Here is a 27,424-nt window from a genome sequence, read left to right as displayed (position 1 = left end):
CTCTGAACGTGGCTGACAAGGAGGGCTGACTGGGAAGCCAAGGACAAAGGCACTGGGTTTTGATTCTACTGCATGTACTGGTTTTGTGGGAGCCTAGTCTGTTTGATTGCTCACCTTCCTAGACCTGGATGGATTAGGACAGTGTCTACTTTTGGAGCCAGGGAAAGTGATATTGAAATGCATACCTCCGTCAGTCTAGAAAAGATGTTTGACTGGGCTGGAAGGAATGGCCAGAAACCTCTGTGCTGTGTCTTTAAGCACACTATGGTCCTGTGGGAGGTGTTCTTGTCACTCAGGCCGCACTAGCCAATCAGGCTCTCCAGGTGACCTGCCAATCAGAAGTAGTGCAGGGTTTTTCCGGGCTCGGCATTCGGAACGGACTTTGCCGAGAAGCTGGCGCCAGTGGTTTCGTGTGCTGAGATGAAGTTGCTGCTGCAGGGAGATGATGAACTGAGAGCTTTGGCGAGCTGAGAAACCACAACATGGTGAGCGGGGGAATGCTGTCTCCAGATGGGGAGGAGCAGAGGGTGAGGTGCCGGAGACAGCATGGTGCGTCCTCCCGGGATCCGTGTGGGAAGCTGCGGCCAGATTCCCTGTGTTGTGAAGTCTTATGCGGTCCTGTTAATTCCTAGACCTAGGGACAGAACTCTGAATAACTTGCGCTTTGGGCTTAATTGGCTTAGAGAATTGGGAGCAGTGTGCTGTGTGTACAAACATCTTTCTTGTCAACTTCAATATGCCAAACTCGGAGAAGCCGAATTTCTCCGTATTTTCTCAATATTGAGCACTTTGCATGTAACCTTACATATAATCTCCATTTATATTTAACTATGTGGAGGGTATCAAGGCAGCTCACCTGTTGTGTAGCACTGCACTTCTAAGCTGCAACGTAGAAGAGCAGAATTGCTGATATAAAGGATTGGCCAATGCCTTAGAAATAGTTCAGTCTCACAAAGTAGAATTAGCTGAGGGAGGACACCCAAAAGATAAATGTGTTTTAATCAGGGCTGTTAGAGATTAGGATGCTAGGGTACACATTGTTCAACTGGATTGTCCAGATATTTGGCTCCAAACCATTACAAAGAAGCCACCCCTGATTTAAAACCAGACACCAGGCACATCCCTGAAAGACTAAATGCTTGTCTGAGGCCTTTCAGCTCTAAAGACATTTTTCTGAAGCCTCTTAGCATTTGGAAACGCGACAGTCGCCCACACACATCCTGACTGCTCATCCTCCTGTGTCCTTGTGAATAATCTTCAAACTGTAACTCCATTCTGGGAATTGAGGCAAAGACAACCCACAGATGTTGACTCAGTTCCTGATGTATTGATTTAGTCACTGGGACAAGGTCAGGATGGCTCACAGATGCTCTCCTTTATCTCACCCCATCAGGCAGCTATTCTCCTGCCCTGGAATAGACCAGTCACTGCTAGTAACCCTTTGAATAAGCCAATCCAATAAGTTGGAAAACAACCTTCAGGTTCCCCCCCTTGTGTCTATGGTTTTTTGCTTTAAAAGATGGGCTGTAACAGCTATCAGATGTCCTTCATATCCCAAAGCTGGAGTGCCCTGTCATGACAGAATAAAAATCCTCTTGCTTTTGCAGCAATTGTGGTTATGTGAGTGTTGTCTGGAGCAACTCCTCCCTGATGTTGGGACTTCTAGTCCAACATTTTGGTGCATTGGCCGGGAAGTGAGTTGCTTCCAGACCCATTCCAGGCCCAGTTGGAGGCAAGAGCACTCATATTGTCTTTGTCTGTCTGTCTGCTTTGTTTGTTTCTGTGATTATTGTAGTTTGCGTTCGTTGGTATTCTGAGAAATTGTACCTATGTAGGGCCAGTATCTGAATGAAATCTGGAGGACGCTCCAGTAATCTGAAGGGGCTAAGAGTGACCAGGTCAGTCCTCTAGTTCCCAGGAGGCACGACTTCTTGCCGCCCACCTCCATCTGCATCTGTAGTGCTGCGCAGCTTCTGATTTTGAGTTTGGTTTTGGCTTTTCGTGTGTTTTTCATGTTGTGTCTTTGGTTTTGTATATCTGTTTGTACCAGTCTACATCTGGTACCATGGGGCAGCAAGTGACCACCCCATTGACCCTGACTTTAGATCATTGGAAGGAGGTTAAAGATAGAGCTTGTAATCAGTCTTTGGAAATACGTAATAACGCTGGCAAGCGTTCTGCTCCTTGGAATGGCCCACTTTTAAAGTGGACTGGCCACAGGGTGTGACGTTCAATCTAGATAGTGTTTTGCAGGTTAAAGAAAAAGTCTTCCAGCCTGACCCTTATGGCCAATCAGACCAGGTTTCCTATATTGTCACCTGGGAGAGCTTGTCCAGAGAACCCCCCTACTCTGGGTCAAATCAGGTCCTGGGAGGATCCCCAATGGGGTTCCTTGAGGGGGGTCTCCTTTCCAAAGAGAAGGCTTGTTTTCCCTGGAAACTAAGGTGCTAGGGACTGAATGGCAGCCTCCCTTCTGCAAGTGCCATGTGAATCCACCTCACCCTGAACACTTATTTATTTATTTATTTATTTATTTATTTATTTATTTATTTATCTGAATGGCTTTTATTTATTAAACATTTTTCTTCCTTTTATTTTTTTAAAAGGAAACAAACTATTTTTTCTTATTTTATATACCAATCCTAGTTCCCACTCAATTCCCTCCTTCCACCCTAGTCCAATCCACTTCTTAGAGAGGGTAAGGCATATTATTTTGTGGAAGGTCTAAGGCCCTCCCTACTATATCTAGACTGAGCAAGTCATCCGTCCCAAGAGAATAGGTTCCCAAAAATCCAGTATAAGGAGTAGGGATAAATCCTGGTGCCACTCCAGTGGTACCATAGTCAGCCCCAGCCATACAAGTGTCACCCACATTCAGGTGAATGAGTTTGGACCTATGCTGTTTCCTTCCCTATCCAGTCGGATTTGGGAGCTTCCATCAGCTCAGGTAAACTATTTGAGTGAGTGTCCTTATCATGGTCTTGGCATTTTTGCTCATTCTCTCACTCTTCCCACTCTTCAACTGGACTTTGACAATTAAGCCCAAGTGCTCCACTGTGGCTTGCAGTGCCTGTTTCCATCAGTTGATAGTTGAAGCTTCTGTGGTGATATTTAAGATATCCATAAGTCTGACAACAGGGCAAAATCAGTATTGGCACCCTCTCCTCTATTGCTTAAGGTCTTAGCTGGGGTCATCATCATGGCTTCCTGAAAATTTCTGTAGTGCCTGGTTTCTTGCTGGTCCCATAGCTAGCTGGCTCCCTCAATCAAAATATCACTTTTCCTATCCTCATATCACTCCTTCCTCCATCTTGAATATCCTGTCCCCACAAGTTCTCCCCCCTCCCCCTCTTCTCTTCCCCTTGCTCCCTCCCTTTTTTCCAATTTGGTCAGGTGATCTTACCTATTTCCCCTTTCCACCTGGATCTATGTTTGTTTTTCTTAGGGTTAAACTTGTTACTTAGCTTCTCTAGACTCATGAAATATAGGCTCAATATTCTTTGCTTTAAACAGTTCGTAACCACTTATGAGTATGAATATACCATGTTCATCTTTCTTGGTCTGGGATACCTCACTCAGTATGGTTTTATCTAGTTCCTTCCATTTGCATTCAAACTTCAAGATGTCGTTGTTTTTTACAGCTGAGTGCCACTCTAATGTGTAAATGTGCTACGTTTTCTTTAACTGTTCTTTGGTTGATGAGCATCTAGGTTGTTTCCAGGTTCAGTCTCTTACAAATAATGCTGCTAAGAACATAGTTGAACAAACGCCCTTATAGAATGTTTTGGTTGATTATCTTTTGTGTATATGGCCAAGAGTTGTATTGCTGGGTCTTGAGGAAGGTTGAATCCCAGTTTTCAGAGAAATTGCCATACTGTTTTCCAGAATGGCTGTATAAGTTTGTATTTCCACCAGCAATGGAAGGGTCTTCCCCTTACTTCCACATCCTCTCCAGCATAAACAGTCATTGGTGTTTGTGATCTTAGCCATTCTGACAGGTGTGAGATGGTATCTCAGAGTCATTTTGATTTGCATTTCCCTGATGGCTAAAGATGTTGGAAGTGTCTTTTGGCCATTTGAGATTACTCTATAGAAAATTCTCTGTTTAGTTCTGTACCCCATTTTTTAATTGAATTATTTGAAATTTTGATATTTAATTTCTTGAGTTCTTTATCTATTTTGGAGATGAGTCCTCTAACTTATATGGAATTGGTAACTTATTTTCCCGTTCAATAGTCTGCCTTATTGTTTTATTAACTGTGTTCTTTGCTTTCCAGAAGCTTCTCAGTTTCAGAAGATCCCATTTAGTTATTGTTCCTCTCAGACTCTGTGTTACAGGTGTTGTTATGTTTAGGAAGTGGTCTTCTGTTCCATCCTTGGAAGGCTGCTTCCCACTTTCTCTTCTTTCATTTTTTAATGTGGTCAGTTTTATATTAAAGTCTTTATCCCATTTGGACTTGACTTTCATGCATGGTGATAGATATGGATCTATTTGCGTTCTTCTACAAGTTGATATCCAGTTAGGCCATAACCATTTGTTGAAGATGCTTTCTTTTTCCATTGGATAATTTTAGCTTCTTTGTCAAAACTCAGGTGTTCATAGGTGTGTGGATTAATATCTGAGTCCTTTTTGCCCGTCATCCCTTCCTAAAACCTCCAAAATGAACTGTTCACTTAATTAAAACCTATGTTCCCAGCAGTCACAATCATCTCAATGTACCACTTTAATAATGTCCCTAGCAGATTGTAGTCCAAACCTGATGTTTAGATGGTGAAGCAATAACACAGTGAAGTTGAAATCTTCCTTGTGTGACCCACACTTCTTTTGGAGACTTCAAAGGTCACTGTAAGGCATGGTCATATTTCATTGTAGAAAACTTAAACATTTTAAATGTCATATGCAGCAGATCTTTAAGAGGTTAAAGGTTGAATATTTGTTATGTAAATTCAAAGTCCACTATTTAATGCCTAGATACCTAGTAGAGACTAAAACCCAAATTAAATACCGGAAGCTAGATTAAAACTTTCCCTAGAACTAGTTACTTCTCAATATGATCATTAATATCATGCTAAATGGTATATTTGTTGGTATTCTCTCCCAAGATATTACTGCAAGCTCTTTGCCAATGTTCACTTCCTGTCCACAATGATTCAGTTTCAACATTAGTAAAACATGCTACAATTTAACATTCGTCAATTCTTGCTAATTGATGAAGTTTCAATTTTTTAAAAATATTTATTTATTTATTATATATACAATATTCTGTCTACATGTATGCCTGCAGGCCAGAAGAGGGCACCAGACCTTATTACAGATGGTTGTGAGCCACCATGTGGTTGCTGGGAATTGAACTCAGGACCTTTGGAAGAACAGGCAATGCTCTTAACCGCTGAGCCATATCTCCAGCCCCTGAAGTTTCAATTTTCATTTTAAAATCAGCTCAGATTTTTTTCCACATAACTTTATAGTTTTTTAGTCTGCCTATATATTTAAAATATTGATTTTAAGATAATATCTTTCCTCTGGAGTAAAATTCCTATAGGGGAATGCACAGAGGGTAAAATGTCTAGAATGAAGGCCAGGCAGGGGTGGCTCATGCCTTTAATCCCAGCACTTGGGAGGCAGAGGCAGGTGGAGTTTGATGCCAGCCTGGTCTACAAGAGCTAGTTCCAGTACACATTCCAAAGCTACAGAGAAACCCTGTATCAAAAAAATGTCATGAAAGTAACCAAGCTTCAGATCCAAACAATCCATATGTGCCTCCTATAATTTTATTTCCACCAAAACATTTTTTTCTCTGCTTTAGATGATAATTCTCTTTTACTATTTAAATACTTGTCACCTTTTATGGTTTGGTCCAAATTACTGTTTTCAATTTTTTATTCCAATAGTGGGCTATATATGGTCAATGTTTTCCAACAATTTCTGAAAATCATTAAGAGTCCAAAAATGATCTCTCCTAATTTCTAACTTTTGGGCTCAAAGTTTTGTAAAAGTATTTTATATATTGAATAATTAATAGAATCTCTTTTTTGTATATTTTCAGAAGTAATTTGTAATCCCCAATGAGACAAAGTTTGCTTTACTTCAGCAAACATTTTCTCTAAAGTATGTACATTTGAATCAGCTAATAAAATTCTGCATAATGTTGAAAACATACCTAACTTGAGTATAATTTCAATTGTAATAAGTAACAAACTACTAACATGCAGTACTTTATATTCTAGTTAGTTGATAATAATAACTTTCAAGGACTAGATCTTTTCATTACATGTTTAAGTGAGTTGTATTAGGTAAATATCTTGAGTAAGAATATAAAATTATAGACAGTATGTATAATCAAAAGGAAGCATCCATATCTATATCAATGTAAAATACATAAATAAGTAGTTACTTTTTAAAATTAATTTTAATTACCCTTTTATCTTATCATACATACATATATATGATCCTTTATTCTTTTTAGAGCAGATTCAATAATCTACACTTTTATCCTCATTTCATTGGTTGCCTTTTGTAGGTAGATGTATATTTATGAATCTATAGAGCTGGCTTTGGAGTTGGACACTGGCTCTGTCCCTCTATAAATCCAAGCATGTTGTTAAAATAAAAATTCAGAGATTCTGTCTCCTGTCAGGAGCCATAATATGGGACAGAAAGAAAAAAAAATTTAGAAAAGATTTTACTTTTCTTCATATCTAATTTTTATCTCTATTGTACATGTCATTGAATATATATGTCTGCATATGTCTATATAAATAAAGTTTAAGGTTTACACAATGAACAATGAATTTTCCTGCAGTAATTTTTGAAGTTTCCATGGAGAAGATGGGGTCCCACAACAACAACTCTACCTGGTTGATATTACGTCTTGATGATGATAGCACTACTACTAGACCTGTTTTGCCTACCAGCTGATCAAGATGGTTCCAACTTGTTTACCTAAAGTGGTGCACTTTTTTTTTTATAACATTCTGGGCAGACCTCCTAATAGGAAGTCAGAATAACCCTACCAAGTACTCAGAGACTGTTTGCAATTATACCAGACAGTAATCTTGGAACCTAATCATCATTTTACTTTCATAGGATCCCATAGAAAGAAAATCACCCCCATGACAGCTGGAAGTAATTCTAAAAGATGACATCCCCTCTCCCAACAAAGGTTGTCCTCAGGGTTAGGGACATCATTTAGGGGTTGATAATAATTGGTATAGAATTGTGGGTTGGAAGGGAAATTTTATAGGCTCAAGGGAAAATCGGATGGGATAATAGATTAGTGTGAGCTTACTCACACTAATAATAATGAGTAATAGAGTGAATGCTTGTGAGTTATAATTTATAGGCAATTACATTGGTATAGATTCTTGTGCATTGATACAATGTTCAATTATATTGAATATTGAATGCATCCATGTTTCTACCTCTGCTTCAAACATTTTTATATATTGATATATATTTATCATATTGCAATGTACATTTCTACCTCTGATCAAGATACTTATGTATTGTTTACATTTTGAGTTCATTGTCCTCATTTGTTGCACAGTTGTTTATTGTATAATACTCTCATATGAAGTCTTAGTCTTTAAATTATATAGGTATTAAGAATTATAGATCAGTAGTCATCTACGTTTGTCATACTTATAGTTAGACTAATCAGGTTCTTTAGATACATAGAGATTATATTCTGCATAGATAGGTAATCTTCAGCCACTTCAAAGAGCTGTAGACTATGGCATTTAAATAACTTAGGGTTCTGTTGAAGTGAGACACGATTGCTCCTGGTAGCATTCCCCAGAGAATGTTGAGCACCAGTCACTTCACTTGGAGCTTGTTTTCTTCTTGGCAAAACTGGCCTTTGGGCAAAGACATGCTCATGCCACAACCACTGACAAGATAGATGGTATCCAAAAATGAATAAGCAGGACTGTTAAATCTTGCCTAGACAGGGTAAGATGGTTTTGAAAATTTTCCTCCCTCTGAAAATGGTCTGTCAGTTATTCTAGGTCTTAGCCAAAGTTAGTTGCTTCCACATTGCAAATGAGACTTTGGATGATTGCACAGGTAGCTAGTTGTCTGTTATTTGTTGCACATTTTGAAAGTTGCTTGATTGCACTTCCTGCTTACTCAAGTAATATTATTTCCCTTCATTGGATCTTCAATGGGGTTGAAGACTAGATAGTTGTAGTTAATTTCCTCTCATAACTTGGCCAAGTTATTATACAAGACTTAAACTAGTTAGGTGATAGGATAATTATTGAATACATTGTTTTTATTGTATATAATTTTGTATTGGGCTTAGAATTCTCTTATTTAAACAAAAGGGGCGGTGAGGTAGGAAGAATTACAGCCAGTGGTTTCCCACCCACTGGGGCATGGCTTCTTATACTATATATGCCAATGTAGAGCATGAGTCTGGTGTCTTTCTGGCTGCACAATTCAGTTTTTGATCTTTGTTCAAGCATAGAATTCTGATTTGTGAGTCTACCCCTATATAAATAACAATCTATTTTTCAATTCTGAGCTACTACTGTTTAATTTCTTTTAAGTGTCCTTCAAGGATCTTTAAATGTGAATCATTGAAATGACTAAATGCAGTTTTTTCATTGTTGACCATGAGCCAGTAGTGACTGGATTCAGAATGTACTTGACTGAATGAACAACCTCCCAGAAAATATCATGTATGTGAACAAGTTTCTCTCCTTGGTGGTTTTCTTTCAATTTTTTGTGAATCTTTAGAAGGAGAAGCCTTTCTAGATGAAATTCCTCACTGTATGCTATGAGTCTCAATAATTATGTAATTTCCTGACATTCATATCTATTGTGTTGTGCTTGACATTAATCAACCAACTTCCTACTTATACTGAAATGCTTTTGCCATCATTATAGGCTCAATCTCTAAATCACATAAGATATGGAAGAAACAATTACTATTCAGTGCTAAGGAGTTTTGTAACCTGCTCTTTTAATTGTTTTGTTTTCTTATTTGAGTAACTGTGTGGCTCTAAATTTCTGAAAGTAAAGGGAGGTATCATTCCTGGCTCTATTTGTTTTTATGTTATTGGATGATGGCCCTGGAATGTAGGGTTTTTTATATCAAGTATATGCTGCTGTGTTTAGCTTCATGTTCATCTTGTATTTTAAAATTTGACAGAGGGTATCACTCTGATTCCCAGGATGCCATGGATTGATAACATTAATACTGCCAGAGCATTCTGAGTCATTAAATCTCAGTAACATGAACTGTTTCCTGTTTGTTATGCTTGCTTTGATTTTTTAAAATCACTATGACTATTTTAAATGTCTGCCTGGATATGCACCACATGGATACCTGGTCATCAGAGTGATAAAAGGATCTCAAAAATCCTGACCATGGAAAAATGGAAAGTTGTGATTCCCATGTAACTACTGGCAAATGTGTCCACCTCCATTCCAGATCAGCAAGAGTGCTGTATTACTCTGCCCTCTCTCCAGCTCTGTGTTGATTATCTACGACCAACATTTATATTTCTACTGTTTTCATCTGTCCACTTGTAACTCATTTATATAGGCAGTTCTTTTTCTACAAGATGTTATTGGTATTGCAGTTTATATTAGGGTACTTCAGGGTCTGGAAGATGACTACAGAACTGGAGTGAAAACAACTCTTTGTAGGAACTTCAATAAAAGCCTGTTAGTTTTTCTATCCCATTGTTTGTTTCATTGAGGTTTGCCATGGAGAGAGGGTCTTCATGTGTTGCCACCTCTCCTGGACCTGATTGCACAGACTTGACTGCCATTCAACTCAGAGACAAATATACCCACCTCTGTTTTCTGAGTGTTGTGGATAAAGGCACAATACATCAATACACCCAGTTTGTCCATCTTTCTTTTCCCCTTCTGTAGTCAGTCATTTTTCATACAATTTTCTCATGCATACGATGTACTATTGATTTTATTTCTTGTCACGCCCTGTTAATAGACATTGCTCTTAAAAGGTGAAATTCCATTCAAAGTGTAGAGAAATGACAAAATTGTCTCTCCTTTTAAATGTCCTTCTAAAGTGACTGTCTATGTCTTGGAATAAGAGTAAGGAACACCAGAATCATACAACTATACTTTCAAAAAAGTATGCATTTCCAGTGATGTCACTGTCATGCTTACATTGTATACTTGTATGGTCTATTTTTGAAGGCAGTAACCTATGATGATGTACATATCAACTTCACTAAGGAAGAGTGGGATTTGCTGAATCCTTCCCAGAAGAATCTCTATGAAGATGTGATGCTGGAGACCTTCAGAAACCTAACTACTATAGGTAAAAATGAATTTCCTTCATGTTTCAAAATAGGAGACAACTTTTCCTTGGTTTATGATCTTGTTCTGTAATTTTATTTAGGAAGAAGAAAATGAGGTGAATAACACAGTCATAGTTCTTAGGTGCACTTAAGATAATAAACTAAATTTTGCACAATGTTAAATAATATCACTTACATATTCTGGTACTGTATTTTAGGACACATTTGGGAAGACTGTAACACTGAAGAACATAGTCAATGTTCTAGAAGATATGCAAGGTAATTTTCTTGTGCAAATTCATAACAGTGTGCCTCTGGTGAGTTTATAATGTGTTCTGAAACTTTTAAACAAAAGCAACAGTGCATTGATGGTTATTAAATTCTCGCAAATCCATATACCTCAATTTCCTGTATGTGAATTGCATTTGCAAGGCATTCATTTAAGAAAAAGTCAAAGAAGCAATGTTTATACAGATATCACCATTTGATTGATAGCACCATGAGAGCTATGTTGTAGATCTGCCAATCCATTGTTTCTTGCTACTCATGACAGAAACTGTATACACATTTCAGTGATGATGAGTAGAGCCGCAAAACTTTCTACTAAAACAATAGCCCATGGTAAGTCTTGTATTTCTCATATACTTTTTGTGACTGTTCTAAGTTTAATGAAATCAGCTGTTAGAGTCAAGGGTCAAGGGGCAGTTGTTGTGGAGAAACCTTAATATCTATACCACAAGTCTGTGAGGAACAGAAAGTCAAACTATGAGGATTCAATGTGGATATCTTCCAATATTCTTCCTTTCCTATGTATATCATATGTTATTCTTGACACAAGCATATGAGCATAGGGATATGGAAAGATTCATCATATGTCTCCTCTAGAACAATTAGAAGATAAACTGTATCTCTCATGTAGAGTATACTTGTTGAATTTAATCCAAGTATACAAGTAATTGGTTTCTACCATCATTGTTAATACATAAACCAACTCACATTACAAAAAAACCCATGAGTTCTAGGTCTGTGCAAATACTTCTGTGTGTCTTAGTTCACTAGGAAATGTATAATGATTCTCAATATAGTAAAATTTATGAATGCAGACTCAGTGTATGCAGTTCTCTTCAAAAATGTGAAAAATATCATAGAAAAAAATATAGGTATAGATGAAAAGGTAAACCATGACACAAAGGAATTTATCACAAATATTTTTCCAGATGCAAAATGACCCCTAAGGAAAGAACAAAACATGATTTCAAACAAAGTTATAAAACCTTAATATTTGATCCCTTTTTACAATTGGAAAGAATATGAAATTAATTCATATAGATATGAGGTTTAACAGTGCATTGAATGTGGTAAAGCTTTTACATGTGCCAATTATCCTTGCAGGATTGAAAGAAATCAAATTGGAGAGAAGTTTTCAATATATTCTCACTGTGCTAAAGCCTTGTGTTATAACACTCATCCTATAAAGAATGAAAAAATGCATACCGGAGAAAAATGCTCTGAAATTAAGCAATGTGGTAAGACCTTTGCTTATCACAGTCATCTTCAAATGCATAAAAGAACACACACTGGAGAGAAACCCTATGAATATAGTCTAGATGTTAAAGACTTTGTTCTTTATGAAACTCATCAAAGTCATAAAAGAACACATACTGGAGAGAAATCATATGAATGTAATCTGCATGGTAAGGCCTTTGCTGATCACAGTCATCTTCAAAAAAATAAAAGAACACATATTAAAGAGAAACTGGATGAATGTAATCAGTATAGTAAAGCCTTTGCTCAACACAGTGTTCTTCAAACACATAAAAGACCACAAACTGAAGAAAAACCCTATGAATGTAATCAGTGTGGTAAGGCCTTTACACGTCACGATAATCTTCAGTTGCATAAAAGAACACATACTGGAGAGAAACCCTATGAATGTAATCAGTGTGGTAAGGCCTTTGCTTATCACAGTGTTCTTCAAAGTCATAAAAGAACACATACCGGAGAGAAACCCTATGAATGTAATCAGTGTGGTAAGGCCTTTGCACGTCACAGTCTTCTTCAATTGCATAAAAGAACACATACTGGAGAGAAACCCTATGAATGTAATCATTGTGGTAAAACCTTTGCTGATCACAGTGTTCTTCAAAATCATAAAAGAACGCATACCGGAGAGAAACCCTATGAGTGTAACCAGTGTGGTAAGGCCTTTGCACGTCACAGTCTTCTTCAATTGCATAAAAGAACACATACTGGAGAGAAACCCTATGAATGTAATCAGTGTGGTAAGGCCTTTGCTTATCACAGTGTTCTTCGAAGTCATAAAAGAACACATACTGGAGAGAAACCCTATGAATGTAATCAGTGTGGTAAGGCCTTTGCTCAAAACCGTGCTTTTCAAAATCATAAAAGAACGCATACTGGAGAAAAACCCTATGAATGTAATCAGTGTGGTAAGGCCTTTGCACGTAAGGATCATCTTCAAATGCATAAAAGAACACATACCGGAGAAAAACCCTATGAATGTAATCAGTGTGGTAAGGCCTTTGCACGTCATAGTCTTCTTCAATTGCATAAAAGAATGCATACTGGAGAGAAACCCTATGAATGTAATCAGTGTGGTAAAGCCTTTGCATATCAAAATAACCTTCGCAGTCATAAAAGAATGCATACTGGAGAGAAACCATATGAATGTAGTCAGTGTGGTAAGGCCTTTGCTCAAAACTGTAATTTTCAAAATCATAAAAGAACACATACTGGAAAGAAACCTTATGAATGTAATCAGTGTGGTATGGCATTTGCACGAAAGTATCATCTTCAAATGCATAAAAGAACACATACTGGAGAGAAACCCTATGAATGTAATCAATGTGGTAAGGCCTTTGCATATCAAAAGAATCTTCATGTTCATAAAAGAATACATACTGGAGAGAAACCGTATGAATGTAATCAGTGTGGTAAGGCCTTTGCAGCTAAGAGTAATCTTCAAAAGCATAAAAGAACACATAATGGAGAGAAACCCTATGAATGTAATCAGTGTGGTAAGGCCTTTGCTCAACACAGTCATCTTCAAAAGCATAAAAGAACACATACTGGGAAGAAGCCATATTAATTTAATCAATGTGTTAAGGCCTTTGCTAGACACAGTGTTCTTTAATTGCATAAAAGAACACATACTGGAGAGAAACCCTATGAATGTAATTGGTGCAGTAAATCCTTTTTCACAATCATCTCCAAATACATAAAATAAGCCATCCTATAGAGAAACTCTGAATTTAATGTGTGTATTCTTCAAAAAACAAGAGGAAAATCATACTGCAGTGAATCTCTATAAATGAATTCAGTGTCATAATGTTTTGTGCTTCGTATAGTAGTAAGACTTTTTGTGTGTAATCAACCTGATAAAGCTTGTGTGTGCATATTACCATAATCTTTTGGACCTGAGGAAAAAACTGAGGGTTTATTGTAAACTATTCTTTAAAATCTAAAGCCACTTACAGTTAGATAACTATTGTATTGTATAGAATACAAAAAAAATTGTTAGTGTCAACAATCTGTTCAAGCATCATGATACCTCTTTTTATTTTAGTTTGAACCAGCAATCTAATGGACAAACCCTTTTATGAAGCATTATAGGTTGGAGAAAGGGTATTCAAAGAAACACACATTGGTCCTGAAACCAGAGCCAACGGAAAGCACTTTGTCTCTGAATCTGAACTAGGTAAAGAAACAACATCTCCCTGAAAACAGCCAAAACATTAAAAAGGGCAAGTAAAAGACACACACTTTGGCTCTCCAACCAGAATCATAAAAACAAACTCTACCCTTGTCCAATTGAGCACAATCTCTTGGCATAAAATCAGGCCCATCTCTGAGTTTTTTCAGGATCAGGAATTAAAATCCAGCAAATTCTCACCTTCAAAATCTCCTTTGATGCTGTCTGGTCCTAAGAAGTCCTATGCTCATTCAGTATGCAGCTGCCCCTTTCCACACTGGCAGAGGTGCTCATACTCGTGTTTTCTTCCTTCTCAAATAAATCTCCTGATTCGAGATTTATGCTTGTTAAGTTGGGAGCTTAGGCTCCCCTATCTAACGCCCTGACCCTGAGATTTAGCACTCTGGACTCCAAATCCCAGCAGGCCAGGTACTGACCCCTCCCTGGGGGGGGGGGGTCAGGACCACTCCCAAGAGTATTTCAGTGACTTCTCAAAAGAGCAACATGTGGTCCCATTTTATTCTTCCTGGTGGTTGCATTTATGCGGCCCCTCGGGGCCACTCAAGAGCACAGAACTCCCATTAAACCTGGTTATCTCTTAATTTGGCTTGTTTTGATTTGGCTTGATTGGAAATTTGCGTAGGTGGAGAGCTCGCATTAGGAAAATATTCTTAACATCTTGGAGGTCCCACAGAGATAAGGACAGGCCTTTCCATGCTGCAGGCCGTGTGTTGAAAGCCTCCCTAGTCTACAATTCAGAGTTCTCCATGCCACACTTAATCCAGCTTCTAGGCTACAGCGGCTGCATTTGGTGAGTCTCTTTCCTTGTGTATACTATAGGGTTTGGGGGGACCCATTCGTACTTTTTTTTTGTCATTTTCAGATACCTGTCGAAGTCCCAGCCCACGCCAGGGGTTCGATTCCCAGTGGCGTTCAGACCAGCAAGACCGGGCTTGGCTGGGGTGAAAGTCTGTTTTGGGACACCAGGCATTCAATTTCCTTGGCCCCATTTGGACCTAAAAGCTATTTTGGCGGATGCGCTGCAGTGGACTTAGGTCACGTAGTTAGGCAGAGACTTTAAAATGGGCGCTTACAATTCAAAGCCAGATCTGCTGTTGCCCCTGTAATGCCTCTTACAAAAATTCTTTTTTAAAATATTTATTTATTATGTATACAATATTCTGTCTGTGTGTATGCCTGAAGGCCAGAAGAGGGCACCAGACCCCATTACAGATGGTTGTGAGCCACCATGTGGTTGCTGGGAATTGAACTCAGGACCTTTGGAAGAACAGGCAGTGCTCTTAACCTCTGAGCCATCTCTCCAGCCCTACAAAAATTCTTTTTAAATTGAGCCTGTCTGATACAGTCTGTCCCAAACGGCTAATTTCCCTATGTACTAAGTCTTGAGCTTACCACCCTCCGGGACCTAAAAAAAAATTTTTTTGTCACTGTAAGGACAAATGGACAGAGCTTACATATGTCCATAGGTTTTGGGCTCTGTGCTCTTTTCCCCCCCTTTAGTAGCCAGTGTCTCACAGTACCATGCTGCCAGAGGCACGGGCCCCTCTTCCACTTCCTCAAGCCTACACTACTCAACCCCTTCCTGCAGAGCATCATTCTTTCCCCTCCCCAATTTGGAGGTTCAAGGTCAAATTCCACCTTACCCACCTTCTCCTCCCCCTCCTACCTCATCAGTGTGCACTGGGCTAACCCCTTCCCTGCTCCCTTTTCCAAATCTCTCTCAGATAAAAAAGCGGCTAGGTTCCTTTTCTACTAATCCTTCTGCTTACCCATTTTTGTCTCAGAGTACCAGATATTAGGAAAGAGTTAAGGAAGGTTGAGGAAGAAACATCACCTTTCACGATAGCCACAGATAGCATAAAGTATCTTGGGGTAACACTAACCAAGAAAGTGAAAGATCTGTTTGACAAGAACTTTAAGTCTTTCAAGAAAGAAATTGATGAGGATACCAGAAAATGGAAGGATCTCCCATGCTCTGGGATTGGGAGGATCAACATAGTAAAAATGGCAATTCTACCCAAGGCAATCTATAGATTCAATGCAATCCCCATCGAAATCCCAAAAAAATTCTTCACGGACCCTGAGAGAACAATAATCAACTTTATATGGAAAAACAAAAAACCCAAGAGTATTTAAGTGATCTCCCAAAAGAGGAACGTGTGGTCTTCTTTTTTTCCTCCCGGTGGTCTCATTTGCGCAGCTTCCCAGTTACCCCTCGGGGCCACCCAAGAGAGCAAACTCCCATTAAACCTGGATATTTCTTAATTTGGCTTCTTTTAATTTGGCTTGATTAGAAATTTGTGTCAGCGGAGAGCTCGCATTAGGAAAATATTCCTAACAATGTGAATACCTTCTTTCACTGGAATAGTTGAGAAATTCTTGGAGTTGAGCTAAGAGACAATTGATACCTCTGTTTGGAAACAGCCCAGAAGAGCACAGAAGCAATGGACATATCTCACCTAATATTCCTTTAGGGGAGTGGAGGAGATCAGCACCAGACATTTCTACTGGGAAACTTTCTTAGAAAAATTAATTTCTCTTACTTCAAATCTAACTTTGGTTTTTCTTTACATGAACCAATTCATTGTGCAAGTAAGCTGTATGACGCCTCTCAGCTCCTCTTTTACAGGAATGAATGTTTACAGGAGAAAAGTTCATGAGTGAAAAATCATTTATCTTAAAAGTTGTTTTAATTGTAATTATGTGATGTATGTGTATGTCTTTGTATTTGAATATGCATTCTGTATCCTCAGAAAGTTAATACCTTGGATCTTCTGGCGGAAGGAATTATAGGAAGCTGTCAAACATCTGACCTTAGTCCTGTGAATGAACATATTTTACTCACCTAGCCATGACTCTAGTGCCTTAAATATCTTAAGTCTATTTATATCACTTTGAAGTCTGGAAGTAGGAACAAACTCAAAAAAAGAAAGTTCTGTTTATGAAAACAATTGGTTAATAATGCCTTTGGACATCACAAGTTTTGTTTAGCTATAAGTAAAATTATTTTTTATTATAGCCTTGAAGGAAGTAAATTACATGCCATGTTCACTCAAGACTGGTGGAAATCATTGCATTGTGGTTTCTATTTTGAAACATTTGAGGTAGGTACTAAAGTGTGCTATATGTGGCAAATCTACTTAGTGAATTTTGTTTTGTAGTCCTTATATTCCTTCTATGGAGTTTGTTCGACTTCTTTTGTGCCTTTACCAAATGATATGTATTATTCTGCTGTAATGTATAGAATGGTAAACCCATCATACTTGTGTCCCATTGGTTATTGAAGTGTCAGGCCATGTGGGAACATACTTTTCAAGTAAATGTGGTGGGTTGTTGTTTCTGGTTTTGATTTTTATCTTTTCACCAATTCCGTTGAGATTTTGTTGTTTGTTATTCATCCTAGCTTGGATATCAGAAAAGATTCAGAGATAAATTTGAACTCATGATGCCCATGTGTCTGCCTCCTGAATACAAGTCCAAGGGTAGATGATAAACTTCAAATGTGTGTGGTTTTTTCAACAGAATTTGATAATATTTATGTTAAATGACTGATTAAAATAAATTATATGAAACATTAAATACCTTGTGTTTATACAAAGAAACATTGTAATTTCTCTTTTATAGATATAATAAAGTAGGATAATCAGCAATCAACTGTGTATCTGACACCATAACTTGTTATTTTTTTTTAATTTTTTAATTGATCTTTCTTGAGCTTTACATTTTTCTGTGCTCCCCTCCCTGTCTCTCCCCTCCCCTTCAATCTTCCCCCAAGGTCCTTATGCTCCCAATTTACTCAGGAGATCATGTGTTTTTCTACTTCCCATGTATATTAGAACAAACTCCATTGAAGGAATGTATGTCTCCTTAGTATCCTCATTGTTTTCTAAGTTCTCTGGGACTGTGATTTGTAGGCTGGTTTTCTTTGTTTTATGATTAAAACCCACTTAAGACTGAGTACATGTGATAATTGTCTTTCTGTGTCTGGGTTACCTCACTCAAAAGGATGTTTGCTAGCTCCATCCATTTTCCTGCAAAATTCAAGATGCCATCGAGGTTAGGATTCTAGTCTTGCACAGAACAGTCCTTTCCCACTGAGTCATCTCATTGGTGCTCAAATTCAATTAGAAGAAATATTACAAGGGCTGGAGAGATGGCTCAGTGGTTAAGAGCATTGCCTGCTCTTCCAGAGATCCTGAGTTCAATTCCCAGCAGCCACATGGTGGCTCACAACCATTTGTAATGAGGCCTGCAGGAAGAATACTGTATACATAATAAACAAATAAATAAATATTTTTTAAAAAGAAATATTACAACAGTAAATTCTTCTTTTCTTTTCAAATTGGAAATGTAATTTCATACAGGAATAGAGTAACATGGGATAATTTGAATAATCAATCCCCTTTGCATGTGAAAATATTCTTACCAGCACAGATTTTTTTTTAATTTTTACATTCATAGAACAAGACATGTATTTGTAGTACATTCTCAGAACCAAAATTATAAGCCAGGGAATTCCATCATTTAGTAAAGTTCATTGCTGCTAAGTCTGATAACCTGGCTTCTATATCTTGTTTACCCTAATACTCTTACAAATTTTGTCATATTTGTTCACTTTAGCAGTTACTTACACACTCCTACATCAGCTCATTCACAAATAATTTTTAAACCCAAGGAAGTGTCTTTGAGGGTATTTGCAGTCAAATGACTCATTAGGTTTAGGGACTAAAACTCACAAAGTGGAAGTAGATCATAGACACCTGTTAGTTTTCCTATCTGTGCTACAGACACAGCGTGGCACATGTGTGAATACATGTGTGTTCACAAAAACACACCAAACATTTTTAAATGGATGGAATTGACAATGCAATAAACATAACCCATCATTGTGAACATACAAAATGACTTGGTGATTTAAATTATAGAATCTCAAGAAATACTGTTATTTATCAAAACAATGATGTTTCCTTTTAAGTCTTTTCATTATGTTTTATGACTCAATGATAAGTCCCTTAAAAACACACATTTCAACTCAACTTAGAGGTACATGGCTATAATCACAGAACATGGGAGTGTGGGTGGGTTCGATCTCAGTGAGTTTGAGGCCATGTAGCCTTGAGACTGGCCCCCAAATGAAATATGTATATGTGAAGGCCAGAGGTTGATATGAAGAGTCTTTCTCAATCTCCCTCTGCTATTTATCTATGTATCTATGTACCTATCAATCTATCTTTCTATTTTTTTTTTTTTTTGAGACAGGATCTCAGAGTGGAGCTCTCTAATTCTTCTACTCTAGCTAATCAACAAATCCCAGGAATCTTCATGTCTGCTTCTTCCCCTTACATGGGATCACAGGCATAGGCATCCAGAAGTTGACATTTTATGTGGGTGCTGGGAATCCAAAATCAGGTATCTAACTCTTGCACACAGGACTTTAACATCCCCCCATGCCCCACTGCCATCTCCTAAAAAGCAGGTTATGAAAACAGTATGAGCAAATGGATAGATGTTAGATAAACAGATTGATATATGATGAGACAGAATGGTTATCAATTGTGAAGTCTTAGTTTGGTGTTTAGGACTTCATTGTCATTGTTAGAGTTTGAAAATGAAATGATCCCACAGTTAATATGCTATTGACTTGCTTCCCAGATGGTGGCACCTTTTGGGGTTAGTGTGATCTTTAGAGTATAGTTGGAGGAAGTAGGTCATTGGAGATGTGTCTTGCAAGTTACATATTTCCCTGGCCTTTCCTGTATTCCTTCTCTCTGTGTTCTAGTCCCCATGTCATAAAGAAACTTCTCAGTAACCTTTCTTGTCATTGTGATTTTCTGCCTAAAAAGTACAGGACTAAACAACTGTGAACAGTTCCCAGAAGAACGCCACACCTATACTGGGCCTTCTGCAAGAATAATCAACTGATTATTCTTCTGGGATTGTGGAGAGGTTTGGATGATGTAGGTTCAGAGAATAATTATAGTTTATCTTAGATTATCTTTAACCCCTTTAATAGCCATTTGTCTTAGGGTTCTATTTTCTGTAGAGACACCAGGTCCTTGGTAACTCTCATAAAAGGAAACATTCTATTTCAGAGGTTTAGTCTATTATTGTCATAGATGGAAGAATGGCAGCACCCTTGGAGACATGGTGCTACATAAGAAGTTGAGATTTCTATGTTAAGATCTGTAGACAGCAGGAAAATAGAAAAACTGGCCCTGGCTTGGGCTCTTAAACCATAAATCCTCTTTTTGCAACAAATTGGTGCCCACATAACCAACTACATCCATGTAAAACCTGAGAGGGCTTAAAAAGGAATTCCAGACAAAAAACATACAGTTTTAACGCAGCTTCTTGCTGTTTGCTGGTGGCATGCCACATCTCCTTTAAGAGAGGTTTTCTTGACTCAGCAGCAGCAGCAGAAAAAACTGCACCGTTTTTAAATGCAAGTTTTCTGGGACGTGCTGCCAGTATGAACTCTGGCTCTTTCAGGAGACCAGGTATTTGGATGGGGTTTGTGAGTAGCATGCTGCAGCTTGCTTAATGGTGGCATGCACTGGCTGTGTCCTTGGAAGTAAGGCAGTGCATGTAACTTATAGGTGGCAAGCAGCTCTGCTATGCTGGACTTGGTGGGGAAAACAGGCTCTGCTGTATTTTCCTTAGCAATGATGCAGCTTAAGTTTTTAAGAAGTGCTTAGCATTTTAAAAAGCACCCCTAGGCAGTAAATAATTATAGGTAGGCAATAAAGACAAATGCAGGCAAGTCATAGTGTTAAATAATGTATGTAGGATCGAAAGAGAGAAGAAAAAGGGTAAAGAGAGTCATAAAATAAAGTTAATGCTTTTTAAAAAGGTAAAGTTTTAAAGAGAAAGAATAAAAATAAATAAGCCACATAAAGATGGAATATACACAGAGTCTGGATCATGTATATTATTGTGTTTTCTTTGAATTTTTTGACTGAGAGGGAGCTAAGTACAGAGAGACATTTTATTGTATGGGCTGCTAAACTAAACTAGATTGTATATTATAAAGGTATCATGACTCCCAAATTTGAATCTAAGGGTATGTTGCTTTGGAAAAGAGATTCTTCTCTTGTTTTCACAGAAAATGAGAATCTGTGGATTGCTTCCAGACCAATATGGTTTGATGGAACAAGAACCCCTGAAAGGTTGCTGTAAACAACCCCACAAAGAAAACACTTTGCCCAATAAACAGCAGGAAGTAGTTTAGATAATAACTATGCCCATACTCCCAAATATTGTCTATAAATGTTTGTTTATATTTAAAGGGAGATATGACTGACAAACTGCCAATATAGGCTGAACTGTCTTTGAAATTTCCTGCTTCATGAAAGACTCTGCTGGATACTATGAGCCAGTAGACTGAAGATGGATGCCCCAATGGTACAGAGAAACTTTGGGTGACTGTCCAGGTAGCAAGATGTCTCTGTCAATTCTAGAGTTTTGGAAGTTGCTTACAATGCACTTCCTGTTAACTTAGGTAATATTATATCCTTCTGGAGTCTTTGATGGAGTTAAAGAATTCATAGTTATAGCTATCTAAAATACATCTCAGCTTGACCTTAAAAAACATACCTAATATAGCTACAAGACAAATTATGATTGATGACTACTAATTTGTATTTCATAATATTCTAATTAGTTGATAATAATAACTTTCAAGGCCTACAAATTTGCATTAAATTGTTAAATAAGATATATAGGTACAATACGTTGATCAAGATTAGAAAGATTTATATGTATATATATGATTTTCTAACAAAACAACTGTAAATTTGTATCAGTTTACAAAAATCCATATCAATATAAATTGAGATTACCCAAGCACCACCCCAAAATAGACGATCCAAAGGAAATGCTTAACATTTCAACAGCTATAGATAGGATCACCTGCCAGCACACACTGACCAGGACACCCCTAGGGAAATGTTAACCAATCAGGGGTCCTGAACCTCAGAAAGCCCTCATCCCCATCTCAGGTTATTCCAATATGCTGAACAATGCGGAGAGACTGAGTTTGCAAACTTGCATAAAATAAAGGCTCTTTGCTTTTATATATAGGACTTGATCTCCTTGTTGGCTTTTTGGAGACTTTGCAGATTTGGGCATAACATATTTATGTATTTCAGCACACTTATTTACCCACACTTAACAGGGATAAAGTTGGAAGGGATTTGTGGCAGGGATGGAATAAAGAGAAAAAAGTGATGTATTGTCTTTTGATTAACAATTTTTAAAGATTAACTATAAATTAAAAAGAGGGGCTAGATAGACGGCTCAGCAATTAGATCACTGGGTGTTTTCACAGAGGACCCTGATTCCATTCCTGGACCCTGCATGCTAGCTCACCATTTGTCCTGATTCAAGTCCCAGGTATCTCATCCCTTCTTCTGCCCTCTGTAGGTACTGTGCTTAGGCACATCCAAGCAAAACACCACATAACTAAAGATTTTTTAAGGTTAGAAAAAAGAAAAATGGAATTCTCTACAGTGATGTCCTGACCCTGAGACAGACATCAAGCCAGGTCTAGTTAAAATAGACTCCTACTTGTCTTGCATGGAAGCTGCTGTAGCCTTCTGCCTTGCCACCCTGCTCAGAGCAAAACCAGCTTTGCTCTGAGAGTAACAGAGGTCATCATAACTGTTCATCCAGGAGCACTGTCTAGAGGGCTGTTAGGTGACTTTTTCTTAAAGTTTTCTGGTTTTGTGTTCTCGATCTTCTGTGTCTGTGAGAATTATGGTGTTGGTACAGTTATCTTTTAGATCAAACATCAAGACTGACAATCTACTTTTCACAGTGTCACCCACTTGATTTTCAACTAAGACCTTATGGTAAAATATGAACATGCCAGAGACATTTCTTCCATCATTTGTCTAATTAAGGTATTTTCCTACATGACTTTGAGGTAACTTTGTCCCAAATATCTTTGTTTTCCATTGTGAGCATGTTTAGAAGTGGATTTATTAACTGAGCATGCTTAAGAAAAGGGAAAACATTACATGAGCATGTTCAGACTCCCTAAGTAAAATCCCCGTTCTTCCTTTGTTGAGGAAACCACTGTTTTGAAAATGACTCCCCTGCACTTTGTGCCTCCTGCAGGCAATAATTTTTTTCTCATTTCTTTTGTCTTGGCTGTTGAAATGGCTATTTTTGGTAGTCACACTGACTACCTCTGGAATTAACTAATACACAAAGAATTAATTATACCTGAGAGAGATTTTACTTAATGGTTTTGAAATGGGAAAATCCTCCATTAATCTGGATAGTTTGAGATAATAGGACCCACCTTTAGCTGCTTGGTGGCCATGAACACTTTTAACACCACGACTCAAGAGCCAGAGGTGTGGAATCCTCACCCCTTATTCTCAAAGGGTCGAGAAGAAATTTCCTAGCAGAATGCTTTCCCAGAAAGATAGTGGCCTTCCCCTCTCCCACCTGGGAGATTCCAGGCAGAAGGTCACTTAGCTCAGTCCAGCCAGCCACCTGGTACAAGCTCATAAAGATGGCCTAACTCAAGAACAGTGGCTTTGCCCTAAGAACAAGGAGAAAGCTGACTTAACAGAATTTGGAGGGAGCAAAAGTCCTTGTACCCATGCCAAAGCAGCTTCAAAGATTCTCTTTGTAGTTATGTTTTTAAAAGCTCACCCGGCAGAGGAGATACAACTCCTCTCTACCTTGCTGTAAAAAGGATGGAGATGAGTTCCAAACATGTTTGATTATGCTGATTAAACCTTGCTTATTACAGTCTGGGCCTCTCTGGTCTTTTCTCTTTGGGGGCCGTAATGTGGGCACAGCATTTGGTGCAATGGCCGGGAACCCCAGAGATTCCACCAGGATGATGAATGTCTGGAAGTTTATTAGCATCTACCGGTGAGAGAGCGCTCTTTGTCTTTTGTGTCTGGTCTCTTTGTCTCTGTCATTTTGCCTTGTCTGTCTGACCATGGCTGCTTTGGTTTTGTACCGGTCGACTGATTTGGGATTTTGGTATTGACAGGTGTCCTCTGAAGTGGACCCACTTGTACAGAGACCCTGGAGAAGCAAGGGATGCCTTGTCTTCCATTTCTAGACAAGGGCATTTCTGGCCCTGGGTCATTTCCAGACTGGGATGGGAATTCTCCCAGTCCTGGGTCATTTCCAGAAAGGGGCCTTTCTGGCCCCCGGTCCCTTTTAGACAGGGAGTTTTGCTCCTTGATGGGAATTCTCCCAGTCCTGGGTCAATAGACAAGGGCCAGTTTCTCCCTTCCCTGGGTCATTTGCAGCTACCTCAAAGACAGCTATTTGGGTTTCTCCCACCTTGGGAGAAAATGTCACTATGTGTCTTGTCCCAGGAATTTGTCAGTCTCTTTGTGTTATGTTATGGTAATTGTTGCTTTGTTTTCTTTCTCTCTCAACTTCTCTAGGATCCTTCAGCTCCTCTGGAGTCTCAGCCCCCTCCCCACAGCTGTTAGGGATGAAGAGGAGAGAGGCAAAATCTTGGAGAGCACCCAAAAGGCACTGGGTGAGGAGAGGGTAGGGAGTGCTTGCCTATGACTTGGAATGTCTTTGGGACCACTACATCAGGTGGATAGTGAGCCCCTGGAGTTCTGGAAAACTATTGTCTCTTTGTTTATTATGTTTAAGACTGGATTGACAAGGACTAAAAAAAAAAATAAGACAAAACAAATGTAAAAATGCAGATGACTTGACAGCAGATTCGGGTTCACAAAAATTTAAATGTCTTTTTGATATAGATAATGTTAAAAACTGTTTTATGCTGTTCTGTATGGATATCCAAGCATGTCAGTTACCACCCGGAATAGCTGAGACTAGACTCCCAAAAAAAAGTTACAAGAAAAAAACACCAATGCCAAGTGATAGTCACCAAAAGCATCAGCTACAATAAATTAGGTGATAAAACATATATGCTTATAAAAGTTTCATATTGTTAATATTTAGATTTTAGTCTCATTGTCTTTGCTAAAATCATTAATTTTAAGGTTCAAGTTGACAAAAATATGGTATATAGTTCTGATCTGTTAAAAATACAAGTTAATAATCAGTCATCCTCAAAGTACTAATATAAATGCAGGGATAAGCCTTATTTATTCCCCTATATATGTTTCAAAGCTTAAACCAAGTAATTTTTTTTTTTTGGTTTTTTGAGACAGAGTTTCCCTGTGGTTTCTAGAGCCTGTCCTGGAACAAGCTCTTATAGACCAGGCTGGCCTCAAACTCAGAGACCCTCCTGCCTCTGCCTCCTGAGTGCTGGGATTAAAGGCGTGCGCCACCACCGCCCGGCTTAAACCAAGTAATTTAAAATAAAGTCTTTCTAATCACAGATACCTAAACAGCCCTAAATACTTTAGAGATCTATAAAAAATGGCATTTAATATAAAATTTAAAAAGCTTGTATCAGACAGAGACCCTGAGATCTTAACAGTGACCCAAGGTCTTCAAAGAAGACTATGGGACACCACAATGTCTTCACAATGGATAACAACGACATTGACCACTGGGAAAGATGACCCCCAGTGCAACATCAGATGCTAGAACCCAGCCCAGACTGAACAAACAGTAGGACCTTGGAGAATTGATTGCATCACTTTTGCCTAGACAAAATAAGGTCAGTCTTTCCCACGTCCCTCTTCCACAGAAACCAACCACCTTATAGGTCTGGTAAAGCCTGCTGTTTTGATACTTCTGCCTCCAATGCTATGGAGACCTGGGTATGACTATATGGGCTGGTCTCTGTCATTTCTCTGTTTTGTCTGTACTTAAAATATAATTTATTTATCCTTCTAAGATCTCTGATTGTATTAATGGCTAGGCCAGCTATAATATCAATTTAAGAGCAAAAAGGATATCCAGATCTTTACACAAAGCTATAGCCAGCTTGTTAGCTCATTATATATAAAGGTCTGAGGATATAAAAGTTCATAAACAATAAACCAATGACTATATACTATTTGGGTTACAAGCTTAGGATTATCTGTGTTTTTGCTGGGACTCAAAGGTATAAGTCTATTTTTACTGTTTTATAGATATCTTTTATTTGCTATTTCTATAATACGAATTTTAATATGGGCCTAAAAGTTTCAAATGTATTAACTTCTGTTCCTAGTTTAAATTTGTCTCCACAGGTTTTGCCTTGGTTGGCGGACAAAAACAAGCATCAGTTGCTGACTACAAGCTGCTCCAAATGACTGTGGACTAGGAATTTATTAAAAACTGATGTGGACCAGTCTAGTCGATGTAAATGCTCCCTGGCTCTTCAACAAAGTCCACAAACCAAATGATCCTAAAATTTTCTCTTTTTAACCAGCATTTCACCTTTGTTAACCCTTGACAACGACGCCCTAAAGTCATCTAGAAGCAGTTAAAAGAATACATCGTCCAATAATCCCTGGTTAAAATGCTAAGTAAAAAAAAAAAAAAAAAAAACATAAAAAACGATTCTGTAATTGTAAAAGACAATTTGGCCAAAGTTAGCAAAGCCAACTCATGATTGAGCTTAGGACCAAAAGGAGTGGGGAATGTAGAACCTTATTCTCAAACGGACAAGAAGAAATTTCCTAGCAGAATTTTCTCCCAGGAAGATAGTTGCCTTCCCCTCTCTCAGCAAGGAGATTCTGAGAACAAGGTCACTTAGCTCAGCCCAGCCAGCCACCTGGTACAGGATGTTAAAGGTGGCCTAACTCAAGGACAGTGGCCTTATTCTAAGAACAAGAAGAAAGCTGACTTAACAGAATGGGAGGGAGCAAAATTCCTTGTACCCGTGCTAAAGCTGCATGAAAGATTCCCTTGTAGTTATGTCTTTAAAAGCTTACCCCACAGAAGAGAGACATCTCCTCTCTACCTTGCTGTAAGGGAGATGGAGATGAGTTCCAAACATATTTGTATTATGCTGATTAAACCTTGCTTATTACAGTCTGGACCTCTCTGGTGGTTCTCTCTCTGGGGGTCGTAATCTGGGCACAACAGGAGGCACTGGGATTTTCTGAGTTTGAGACCAGTCTGGCCTACAGAATGAGTTCTACAACTACACAGAAAAATCCTGTCTTGAAATCTCCAAAATAAGAAAATCTGATTCAAACAAGACTATGATCTAACTTTAACCTTTTCACCTTCTGGTAGCAGCAATTACATATAAAGCATATTGAAGTAGAAAAGTCTCTTTTTTGTCACCTTGCTCTGGCTACCGTGCTCATTCCTTTACTAGTACTAGAGACTACTTCTTTGAAATTTTGGTGAATACTTAAAACCAGGAGAGACATCAAGCCTCGTGGGCTGAACAGCTACTGGATTCTTCACTTGATCTTTGGGAAAAGGCTGAGAAGCAATCTACTGGATTCCTCAATTGTCATTTATAAGTAGTTATTTTTAGACAACATGAAACACATCTTGTGAGACATTCTA

At 38.3% G+C, this 27,424-nt stretch overlaps 1 protein-coding gene across 3 annotated transcripts; it reads left to right on the top strand.

Annotated features, from left to right (window-relative positions):
• The first annotated feature begins 425 nt into the window (after nt 1-425).
• LOC119803838 (zinc finger protein 431-like) lies at nt 426-24,579 on the top strand. 3 transcript variants are annotated; one of them, XM_038315268.1, is made up of 6 exons: nt 426-485; nt 10,175-10,298; nt 10,497-10,557; nt 17,031-17,115; nt 23,775-23,899; nt 24,430-24,579. In XM_038315268.1, the coding sequence occupies exons 1-6, from the start codon at nt 483-485 to the stop codon at nt 24,557-24,559; spliced, it is 528 nt and encodes a 175-aa protein (XP_038171196.1). In that variant the 5' UTR covers nt 426-482; the 3' UTR covers nt 24,560-24,579. The 3 variants fall into 3 exon arrangements, with proteins under 3 accessions (XP_038171196.1, XP_038171197.1, XP_038171194.1); XM_038315269.1 differs by lacking the exons at nt 17,031-17,115; nt 23,775-23,899; nt 24,430-24,579 and adding exons at nt 11,671-11,804; nt 13,865-14,831; XM_038315266.1 differs by lacking the exons at nt 17,031-17,115; nt 23,775-23,899; nt 24,430-24,579 and adding an exon at nt 11,671-13,792.
• Nucleotides 24,580-27,424: the final 2,845 nt, after the last annotated feature.

The sequence above is a fragment of the Arvicola amphibius genome, chromosome 18 (assembly GCF_903992535.2).
Source record: "Arvicola amphibius chromosome 18, mArvAmp1.2, whole genome shotgun sequence".
Classification (NCBI taxonomy): Eukaryota; Metazoa; Chordata; class Mammalia; order Rodentia; family Cricetidae; genus Arvicola; species Arvicola amphibius.
This window is presented reverse-complemented; position numbering and strand designations above follow the sequence as displayed.